At 40.6% G+C, this 12346-nt stretch overlaps 1 protein-coding gene across 5 annotated transcripts in view; it reads right to left on the bottom strand.

Moving 5' to 3' along the window:
• Positions 1 to 11293, bottom strand: part of SPEN (spen family transcriptional repressor) — a 58183-nt gene extending 46890 nt beyond the window's left edge. For 3 of the 5 annotated variants that reach the window (XM_075605926.1, XM_075605929.1, XM_075605927.1), the window contains exon 1: positions 10819 to 11293. In XM_075605926.1, the coding sequence (XP_075462041.1) occupies positions 10819 to 10901 (83 nt within the window). In that variant the 5' untranslated portion in view covers positions 10902 to 11293. The remainder of the gene's footprint in view (positions 1 to 10818) is intronic. The other 2 variants (XM_075605928.1, XM_075605930.1) reach the window with 1 other exon arrangement.
• Positions 11294 to 12346: the final 1053 nt, after the last annotated feature.

Raw genomic sequence — 12346 nt, 5'->3', positions numbered from 1 at the left:
TAAAACACACGTCATTCCACGTAGCAACAAAGCCTTAACTATTTAATGCCCCATTATCTCCCATTTTTAGATTGTTTGCCAACGTTGCAAAGTTAGGCTAAGTCCATGCTGCCGCAGACCTCATGGCGCGATCACATTGCCTTAAGGCAGCGGTGCGCAAACTGGGGGCGTGCCCCCCAGGGGGGTGGGAGATTTTGCTGGGGGGGCGCGGGCGGTTGCAGAGGCCCAGCAGTCTTCCCCCAGGCAGTTAAGCAAATGCTGGGAGATCGCGTGAGGCCCCTGCAACACTCCACTTACCGGGATTCAGCCAGTTGTGTGACGCGTCGCCATAGCAACGCAGCATCAAATGACGCTGCTGGGCCATGTGACGTGACGCATCAAATGACGGCGCAGATACAAGGTGGGGGGGGGGGCGCGAGGGCCGGGGAGGATAGGGGGGCGCAGCTTCAAAAGTTTACGCTCCCATGCTTTAAAGCATTGATCGCGCCCATAGATCGTGCGGGCGACAACAGGAGGGGGCGCGCGTTACGCAAGGTATCAGTTGAAACTGATTTCTCAGCGCGAACAGGTCATGTGAGCGGTTTGCCCAACGAGGGCGAACCAGCTCCGTGACGTCACTGACGTGCCTCCCGACAACACGTCTAGCATGTCCAAAAAACGCATCTGCTTCCGCGGATGATGTCACTGACGCGAATGCCTCCGCGCGGGCGAAGGCAGTATGGACCTGCACTTAGACCCAAAAGTTTTACTACAAAACCAAAAAACTATTGAATAGAAAATATAAGTCATTTAAAAAATAAATCCAATACCACCAACAACTAAAGTGATATAATGGCAGTGATGTTTATTGAATTAAATCTAGGGGGGGGGGCGAGAGAAAGAGAATCGTTTTCCAAAGTTTTAATGGGTACATGGCAAACAAATGCTTTCAATGGTCTTCACAATGTTTCTCTTTTGTTATAAAATACACCTTAAATTCCCCAGTAGGTACAAGTTTTTTTTTTGTACCCACTTTCTCCTTGGTAACAAATAAAAGTTGAGAACGGCAAGTATCAGACAATTTCACACAACCATTGAAACAAGTAGTGTGAAGGGTATTAGACACAATTAAAAGGCTGTTTTGGGGTAAACATACATACACAAACGAGTGCCCCTTAAGTGCTGCAGTTCTCGGGGATGAAGTGAACCCATATTTCATAGCCACCCAAATTGCCCTAACAGGAGTATATAGAACTTCTGAGTTCTCTGTATAGCCAGAACAAGAAAGTGAATCCAACACTAGGGCCGATAATGTGGGGCTCTCTTTAAAAGTGCACCAATAACAAAAGGCTCAAAAAAGCCATGTGCCCGGGATGAGCTTAAAGTTGGGAGGTAATGACTGGTGCTGAAAAAATCGCTTACTAAAAAAAAACTAAAAAAAAAAACTAAAAAAAAAAACCACTACGAAAGCAGAGCTGTCAATAATCGCTATGCTTCCCCAAATTACACCTCACAACTACACAAAGCACCAAGTAAAGCCGTTGATTGACGTAACTCCCCCCTATTTAGTGCCCCCACACCCCAAAGTGTACTTGATTTCCAAAGAAACAAAAAGTAGTATTCGTATTTATCTTGTTTTACGCATGATTTCACTTGCCTACGGAGAACAATTAGATGGTTGAATTCTTTACAGAATGTTTTTAGTATGCAACCAGGGAAAACAGGGGAATAGGGGAGGAAAGGAGAACCCTCGCTACAGCCTGGCTATAGGTGTTGCGATCAGGGGAAATGACTGAACAAATGAACAAGAAGAGAAGAACCCCTATATTGAGAGCACTCTAAATGGTTGATATACTGATATTTCCAGACACAGGACCCAGAAAAGAAAGTGAGGAGACTAAACTAATTGTAGTGATGAATACATTAAAACATAAAATTTTATTTGGAGAGATCCTCAATTAAAATAATACTAATCGGTAAGTGAACCTCGATATGAGGTATACCTGAAACAAAATGCGAATTTAAAATAAAAGGAGGTGGGTATATGGAAGGTGAGTGGCCGCACTTGGTCATCACTTGAGTCTAGGCGCAAAATTCACCTTTCCTGTCTTGCCTTTAAATTCTTTCTGGGCAAGCTACCCAGCTATCTGAACAAGCTCCTCACCCCTACCACATGCAGCACTTATCTGAGATCAGACTCCAAAAGACTGTTCATGGTCCCAAGGCTCAACAAAGTATCCGGCCGTTCCTCCTTCTCTTACCGTGCACCCCAAAACTGGAACAACCTACCAGAGACTCTCACATCCACCACAAGTTTAAGTTCTTTCAAATCTGAGGCTGTCTCACATTTTAATCTGGTCTGTAACGGTTTCATACGCCCATAATATATATTTTCTTTAATTATGCATGCGATGTCTTGTATATATACCCTGTTCATTTATGTAACTGTATTTGTAACCATGTATTATTTGTCTTAACTCTGTGCCCAGGACATACTTGAAAACAAGAGGTAACTCTCAATGTATTACTTCCTGGTAAAATATTTTATAAATAAATAAATGTAAACAGTGGGGCTCACAATCACACAGATAACCAGTGTTTAGTTGCTATGTGGGAAACAAAACGGGATAGTGAAAGTGAACCATAAGCAGTGTATATCTGTTAGAAACTAGTATTGCTGGCTGCATTCTCAGAACTCAGATATTAGTAGTGTTAATAACAGTCTAACATAGTGGCTGGCTCACATTGTATCACGCCTTCTCACACAGCAACTAAACACTGGTTATCTGTGTGATTGTGAGCCCCACTGTTTACATCAAGTGCGGCCACTCACCCTCAATATACTCAACTCCTTCATTTTAAATTCGCAATTTGTTTCAGGTATACCTCATATCGAGGTTCACATACAGATTAGTATTATTTTAATTGAGGATCTCTCCAAATAATTTTTTATGTTTTAATGTATTCATCACTACAATTAGTTTAGTCTCCTCACTTTCTTTTCTGGGTCCGGTGTCCGGAAATATCAGTATATCAACCATTTAGAGTGCTCTCAATATAGGGGTTCTTCTCTTCTTGTTCATTTGTACAGGATGTGCTTAGGTCAGCTATCTGGGATTGTGCAATACAAACCTGCAGATCATGCATCTGTGACAATATGGACACGTTTTGCAGTTCAAGAAATATGAACACTTATAAAATACACTGTTGGTTCCTTAAATTGTTTTTTCAGTGTGGTCTTTTAATCAACTGATTAATTCCATGGATTTAATCTGTATTTGGTGTGCTCTCTTTGTGAGATATTGCTTAACATTTACATTACTGCAGAAAGTGTGGAATTTCCTTTTGCTACATTGCCATGTGCCGCGCACACATCTGGAAGTTATTTCAGGCGAAGCTTATTTCTTTCCACAAAACAAAAGGGAGGGAAAAACCATGGAGGTTCTCTTCTATTTCTCCAATCATTACCTGTGGCCTTAATTTCTCACTGCAGCGAGTCTCATGCACTCATTGGAGATCCCACTTGATTGGCTGCTCTAGAGAATTTGTTACTGCGTCTGGCAAATGCTTTTTGTCTTTGGAATGTAAGTGGGGAAAAAAAGATTCTGCAATGCTGAATTGCAAAACAGGATAGCTGCAGCAGAATACATTAACAAAATGGCTAGAAGTTGTAATGTTGCAAAAGCACTAGGGAGCGCGCGTGCAACAGTGCTGTAAATGGAAAGACAGGAAGAAGAAAAACCAGCAACAGCTATGCAACCTCAGTTCACCTCCTAAAATACTTTGAGAACACGTCTGTAAACTCTGTTTTGCATGCATACAGATAACATAATAAAAATGAAGTACAAGATCAGATAAATCAGATGAAGGGGCTGAAAATTTCACGTGTCAGTTTTTTTAATTGCCATAGGATAAATTATTTGATTTGCTTTAATTATATCATTACATGAGAAGAATTGACCGTTGCAGTGTTGAAAAATAAATAGAAGATTCTCTCGATCAAATGCAGCTGATAAGTTGTGTTCCGTTTAGTTCCGTTTGAGTAAGCCACATACATACATACACAATAATTATTTTGTGAAATTCTGAAGAACCGCAATACTCTTTAATATCACATCTGAGATAAGATACATTGTAATGTACCTCAACCCTCTCGAATAGCACGTCTGCAATCCGATGCATTGTAAATTCTTCTGCATTTGATACATGGATGCCTGGGGAACCCTAGGAACCCCTGTTGAAAAACACTGGAGTAAGCAATGGATGCATCCAGGTTGACTTAAGTTAGATAGCTTTGTGAAATTCTCTCCGTGGTGCAGTTGTACTGTACTACACTGCATTAGTTTAATACCAACAACAAAAAACGTAATTTTTCTTCATTTAATCGCCAGTTTATGTGTTCTCTTTCAAACCCTTCACTTAAAAATTGTAAAAATCCCACATAATATTCATTTACCCAGTCTCTGGTCAGCATCAATCATACCTCTCCAAAACAGGTCTAAAAATGAGAACAATAAATGGCTCTACAATCAATACACAACTAGTATTTTGTAGCACCAATGTTTAGAAATGTTTTTGCCATTTTAAAAAACACATACCAAAATTGTTTTTACTTGTTAAGGAATATTATATGTGATATATATTGCTTTCACCAAGACAAAATTTAGTCCAAGCAGCAGTTTACAACAGCTTTTTCCAAAGGCCCATTTAACATATAAATCGGGGAAGTTGCAATGAAGTAAAAGCCTAAGCCATCCAACAACCTATCTACACTTAAAATAAGTACCTGATAATTTAAGACATGTTTAAATATGCTCAACAGCATAACTGAGGAAAAAACACAATACAATACATACTGGATTTGATAGATTCTAGATTCCCACCTCACTATAGAAAGGATTCTATAGTATAACAAAAACAGCTCTTCAAATATAAAATGAAAAGTAAATCAACAGTACCCTACAGTTTTGATCTGACCTATAATAACTAATGAATCATAGTAGAAAAACAACAAGCAGCAAAGTCAATGCTTTGTTAAACTACAATAAGGAAATGGCACAATGGAGAGCAAATGCTGCAGGGTATTTTGTAACTGCTCTTCAACAATCATTAACCACGCCTTAAGGTCAGTGACTAAATATGTGCAGCTCAAGCTGGAACTTTTTCCAATGCTGAAAAGAGACTTACATTTCACACGTTTCATTTTAAATCAACATACCCAAGCAAATAAAAGTACAAGGATCACTAGTAAAATTAATAAACTGACTCATCAGGCGAAACAAACATTATCCAATGGGAAGTTGGTCAAAAGAATAAGAGCAGAAAGTTTCAATTATTCCTTTACATGTACTTATTATTGGACTTGTGAGGTCCAACAACAGCCATCACGGCCTTATAGGAAGAGTGGCGAGATGTACTGGGAAACAAACAATACTGTAATGCTAGAGGTCGAAGCTGAGCATTACACCAACATTTGGTTATGATCTATAATAAGCAGTAAGCAAATATAACCCTATTAAACTTTCCAAATGTAAAGCGAAAAGCACAGAAGCAATATCTATTAATGAACTAACGAGGATGATTTACAAATTATCTTACATTTTTAAAAGCCAAAGCTTTCCAACAGAATCAAAAAGGATTTCATCACAAAACAAATGTTATATTTAACCAGCAATTGAAGTGTAAGAGTGTATGAGGGTATACAGATTTATCACATTTATTCACCAATGTAATTCTACTTCAACCACCCTTACATTTAGAAAACATGTGATTTAAAGATTTAGATATATCCACGCACCCTATCCCTTCTAAAAATATGGATGATTGCAACGTCTTCAAACAAAACACCTGACAGCTTTTTAAATCATTTGCAGTGACTCACTGGACAATAGATGTTGATAGTTAAGACTTACTTAGTTGCATAATAGTTCACCATTTTCTTAAAAATGCTCTACAAATGTGTTTAAGAATTGAAATCCCCTAGTAAAAAAAACACAAGTACTCTAGGAAGTACAGACATTAAAATATAACTTAAAAAATGATTTTACGGAGACAGTAATAATTACTGGAAGCAATTGCATGTAAAACAAGGCTTACTAGCACTTCAGCTACAATTGTTAAATCACTGTTGGCCCCCAAAAGATATCCATCTTCAAAGATATTGTAAATATACATTAAGCACAAACGGTTATTCAGATGCAATCTCCTTGTGTTTACACTTTTGTAAATTTGCACGGTATTAAATTATGTTTTCAAAGCAGCAATCCACCGGAGTTTACCTGTGATTCCCCAGTCTTTTTTCTTTGGAGTTGTAAAACAAACACACACGGACCACCAATAGAGAGCCCCAACGTCATCTCCAAACGTCGCTGCAGCTTTCTATTTGACCCCAGAGTGAGTCCCGAATTGCAGCCATTTTCTATCCCCTGATCGCCAAACCCTTTGTCACTCAGGGAGGCCCCAGACATTGGGGACCGGATTAACCATGCAATGAGGCTTTAGCAGCAATACAATAAATGATGCAAACAGATTATACGTTTCCTTCTATATACCAACGAATATGGCAACTATACCATTATTATTTGGAAGGCAGACAACTTGCACTAAAGCAAATGCACAGAAAAGTAAACACAGAAGAGGGAACATTTGGCCAACTTGTAATTCCTACTGTCAACATTTATTGTGTAACCTCAAACCCAACAATAGCTGACCTCTTGATTCAGGTTCCTCTCTTTCCCAAATCTTTATTTTATTCGCTCAGGCCCCTTGTTTTAGGAGCGTACATCAACATTTCAAAATCAAACATTTCTCTATATGCTATAACAAGTAAAACCATTTTACCAAGAGAACTTAGAAGATGTTAAATTACCACTTTACAAACGCGACAAATGTGCCCTAAACACGAATGCAGTTGTAATTCCTTATTTTTAGAAAAGGGACATGCAAATGCTGCTGCAAATCAATCATATCAAAACCAGACTACACCATTTTGCATATTTACCACAGGCAAATGTTAAAAATGATACTGAAATTCGAGCAAACTCTAAAAATAAATTCCTGTGCAACTTATTTACATGAAAGATGGAAAAAACCTTTAATGAAAATATTGCATGGAAATGGCAACCATGTTTTTACAATCAATACTTTCCATCCTACTAAAGACAAAAGATGCAGTATTTGTAGAAATATGTAACATTGGACATTTGCTAGTCACCTCCCACAAAACTGATTAAGGTCTAATGCTTGGAATATAATTGTGTCATTAAGATTATAATAATAGGTATAGTATAACTAATGGTATGCTTTAAGTGTGTGTATCAGACGTGCAAGCCATTCTCGGTACCTTATGCAGAACCTTAAGCTAAATGTAATATTAAAAAAAAAAAACACAACAACAATGAAGATATAGTGTAATTCCATCAAAGAGCCACAAATAAGAGAGTTATAACACTAAAAGCAGCATATATGTATTTGCCATCACAAATAAATTGTAAACAAGAGCACATATTGAACGAAAGTGCTTATCTTTGAAATAATGTATTGCGTACAGATCTATTAACAGTAAAGGCTTTGGTTGTTTGATTTGAATGGATCTGCTTTTCTAGCAAAGGTTGATTTTCTAAGTGCCATCAAATGGAATTGTGTTTCATTCTAAAGGGTATTTAACGACTGATCAATGACAGTAAACATACTATTGAAGCAATCAGAGCTCAATTCAAATGTAAAATTTAAGAGAGCAGGACATTTGTGCAACAAAAGATGTGATAACTGCTGATATTGGACAATAAAAGCCGCACTTCCCACCCTACACAATAGACAATGTTGTTTACGCATATTGGATGACAATACGGTTTTAAAAGAAAGCAATACATCACAATTTAAAAAAAAATACAGAAAAGTTACGTAGTGCCCTTAAGATAATTTGTATAGCATCTACATACAGTAGGCTTTATTTTTTTGCTTTAACAACTAAGACTTTCAACGTAATTAAGCATTTTTGTATTTCTGCTCAGACTGGGGGAGGGGGATGTGTGGGAACCACGAGTGCATTTACCCGAAATCATCACATTCAAAAGGCTGCCATAATGTGTACAATTTAATTTGAGAAACAAAGTCGTGTAACATTATTTTAAACAGGTACCATAAATATTCATAACGTCAGGCACTCCTATTCAACAAAGTACAAAGCATTGTGTGCATGTTATTGGCTTCTCCCCTCTGCAGGAAACCCTCAAGTCAATAGAGTCATCACAATGTAATCTTAACATTTCAAGATGCTATTTTTAACGCTGCTATTTTAACTGAAAACAATGTTTAACGGATGCGATTTAGAAAGCTATGATGTGTGGCATTGTATTTTATATAAAAGCTCTATGCATACCAACAATACATCTAAAAATGTATGCACGAAGCAGGTGAACATTTATAAATGAAATCAGGCATTTTAAATTGGAAATACTTATTGTGAATATTCTGTTTTAATCCCTCCCCCAGTGTATCTCTTAGCAACAGTACCTTGGCAACTTCACCACAATATTTTAAAGACCTTTTCAGTTGCTGTGAGAGCCTAGCAACAGAAAAGGCTTTATTGGCTCAAGGCTGCTGCTTACAAGATGTGAAATGAATCTGATGCTCCAGAAATAATCTATGCTCAAGAAAAAAAAAGGAGACATTTTCCGATTACAAAAAAACAAATGTAATAATCGCAAGCATAGTACTGACACCTGATAATACACTTTCTTGCAATGCATTGCTAGCCCAAATTCCAACATGGGGGCCTGCTGGTTTTGGTAAGAACTTAAGTCTTAAAATTGCTTTTGTGTCTGCTTTACAGACAGCAAGCTGAGGTTTGCACAGTGTTTCCATAAACTAGGAGGGTACTAGACGCCATTTTAAGGATACTCAAACCCAGCAGCTCTGCTGCAACCAGTGAGAGAGTTCCCAGATGAGGATGTGCCCGCACCCTGCAATGTAACACTGGCAGAGGGGGAAACACATGCACAAAGCGCAGGTTCAATGCCTGCTGAAAAGCCGGATCGGCGCAGTGAGGGGGTGACAGTAGCACGCTCGTAAAAACATGCAGGAGAATTTTTCCCATACAAGGAAACAAGCAGAAGTGAGCTGGAGAACAACTATCCTTTGAAACAGGGTTCATGGTTTTTCTTTAATAGGTACAATCTGTAATATGCTGTAATAAAATAAACAATGCTGACGTTGATGGTTTGCACACGTTATGTGCAGCTCAGAGCTGCTCTTCATTTTTTCAATTCATCTCATTTTTTCCCACCCGCGTGATATCAATGTGGGTTTTTTTTTGGGGGGGGGGGGGTGAAGGGTGATAAAAAATATACGACTCAGGTTTTTTTTAAAGCTGCATAAATAGCAGTCCGGGTCATCTACCATTATGTTCAATAAATAATCATCCTGCTCCAAGAACGCTACAGCGTTAATACCCAGCCAGTGGATTTGCATCTATAACATCGGTGCCTATTAATAGCCCCTTCAGGGGATGTATGATCTGATCATGTGTATTTTGCATTTGGATCATGTCCTTGCACTGAGGCTCCCAAACACCCCACCGGGTTTCCCTCCCTGCTTCCCACCAACCCCCTGATTATTAGCTGTTATGAATGGGCTGTATTCAGATCCTACTGCTCCCCTCCCCCCACCACAGATAACAGGCGGGGTCTCACATTGGGGAGGGAGACAAAACGTTTAATAATTCACTAGCACAGAGGGGGGGGGAGAGAGAAAGTCAAACAATACTACTGACTGCCCCCATTAGCAAGAGAGGGGGGAAATATGTTGTCCTGTGCAATTTCCGTGTGCCAGATACTAATCTATTAGCAAGCAAGGCTATTTTCCCATGGTGACTCACTAGTAACCACTCTCCATAATTCCCTGCAGTAAAGAGCGAGAGAAGCAAAGGGAAATGCTTGAGCCTAATGGAAGCAAAACGTTCCCAACATGTCCCACAAGCACACACCGGACAATATTTCATTTTTTTTTTTTTACTATTGCAAGGAGCACAATAGATTCTCACCACCCATCTTCAGGCACAAGAATGCAATCCTATTGTATCAAAACCATCTGCATTTTATATCCAAACCATCTGCTGGAAAGCTCGCTGTAAAACGTGGTATTAAATAACTAGGAAAGGGGACAGGGCAGAAATCACAGGGCAAACCATTACGTTGTGTAGTAAAAAGTGGGTGTAAATTATAATTTATTTTATTTAGTGTTGATCCGTTATTTATTTGTAAATCGCAATGAGCACCTAAATGTGAGGATGGGGGGGGAGGGTTATGGGGGGTTGCTTCAATATCTATTTTTTTTTTTTTCTAAATTCACTGGGCAGTTCCCACCATCCAGCTCCTGGTGCCAGGGAAAGAGATCATAATCCCGCTCCAGACAGAGGGAAACAAGAAACTGCATCATTAGTAACCACCCCTCCAAAATATATATAATTCTGCAATATAATCCCCAAGGTGTCCACGATGGGTTTCTGAGGGGACCCTGCCAGTATTTCTCACGCTGGAAAAAAATATATATATTTTTTTTTTTTAAATATATATCCAGGATGTCTTCGAGAGAAAAAATGGGCTGGGGTGAGGAGCCTGTGCTGGACCCCTCAGTTCGCAGGTTCCCAGACAACAATCCGGATTAAAAGGAATGGAAAGGCGAAAATCCAGCGCCCCCCGGAGTAGTGAGACTGGGGGGGTCGTGTTATGGTTATACCCCCTAAATATAAAAGTATTCTCCCCGGAACAGAGGCGGAATCCCCCCGCGTGTGGGGGGGGGGGGGCAGTAAGCACACGCAGAGCCGGGGCAGGCACTCACCGTTTGAAATGCTCTATAATCTTCTCTTCGCGCACGTTTTCGGGTAAATTCCCCACCCAGAGGTGTCTGGTTTCCCGGACCATGCTGGGTCCGTGTCCCGGCAGTTCATGCACACTCGGTGGCTTCTCTCTTCTCTTCCCCCCCCGCCGGGGGGGGCGGCTCGGACACCTCAAAGCGTCGGGAGGAGGAGCTGGTGGCTCCGGGCGGCAGAGGCCGGCATTGGCGGCCAGGGGAGGGTGTCCGGTAAAAGGGGTGCTGGCGGTGACGGCTGTATCTCCCGCGGGATCCGGTTCGCCCTCGTCCTTCGTTGTATTATTATATTTTTTATTTTCCTTCCTCCCCCTTTCCCGGGTTTCTTTCGCGTCCCACTCGCGAGCGCTCTGCCGTGTCCCGGTCACACACACTCACACACACGCAACAAACCAACCCCTTCTTTCCGCGGCGGCGCTGCCGGCTTCTGCGCATGCGCGGCGGGCACCGACTTGAATGGGGGAAACTGAGGAAAAGAGGGGGGGAAGGAAGGGAGGTGGGGGAGCGCTCGCGGGCTGTGGGTCTGCGCAGGCGCGCGTGGCAGGGAGCACGCACGCGCCAACGCGTCGGGGAGAGGGCGGGGTGGGGCAGAGCTGGATAGGAGTCGAAGGGGGAGGGGGGCTGGTACGTAACAGCCAATGACAAGCGGCCGTCGTGGGCGCGCTTTGCATACGCGTCCCCGTGAACGTCGCATCGGCAGCGCGCGTCTGAGGGGGCTTGTTGTTTTTCTCTCACCGTGCGCAGTGAGGGGGTGGCTGTCAGGGGTATGAGAGGGTCACTCCCTGCTGGGGGTATTACAGGAAACATGTATCTCCTGGTTTGACCCTTCCATGGGAAGAATGGGCTGCTCTTGTGACCCCTGAGGCTGAGAAGAGATCCAGGCCTCTAAAAGCGTCATGACTACCGAGCTTCTGTCATTGGCGTAGTATAAATGCGCCAAAAATAGCAATATAAAACATTATATTACACTCTTGTTAAATTATAATTAAAAAAAAAAACAGTGTTTGAAGCTTTACTTTTTCTCAATGGAGTTATGCCTCTTTTGGGAGAGATTATTTGTCACGTTTCATTTCCGAATGAAAGCTGTAGGTTTTATTATAGGAAACATTTGTTTGACATCAGTGGTGCCACAGAACAAAATACTTGAAAACAGATTTGTCTTTTCATAGTACTCTAAAAACTGCTGCTCTCTTGAAATTTTGATTTCTCAACTTTTCAGCCATTGGCCATTTCAAGCCCCAAAAAGACAGGATTCCAGTGATGTCAAAACATGGTCACCATGGACTGGAATATTAATTAATGAAGCAAAATAAACATATTAACCTGCTTTTCTTCATTAACTTTTGGAAAATAATATAATAGGATAATGTTGGAGAGCAAAACTGCATAATATCTTCCGAGGTCTATTCTAAAGATTATTGCTGTTTTCACATTTATTAATTGCTATTACTCATTCTCCAAATATGTTGAGCAATCTTTTAAGATGACGTTAAATATT

This window comes from Ascaphus truei, chromosome 6 (assembly GCF_040206685.1).
Source record: "Ascaphus truei isolate aAscTru1 chromosome 6, aAscTru1.hap1, whole genome shotgun sequence".
In the NCBI taxonomy this organism is placed as follows: Eukaryota; Metazoa; Chordata; class Amphibia; order Anura; family Ascaphidae; genus Ascaphus; species Ascaphus truei.
This window is presented reverse-complemented; position numbering and strand designations above follow the sequence as displayed.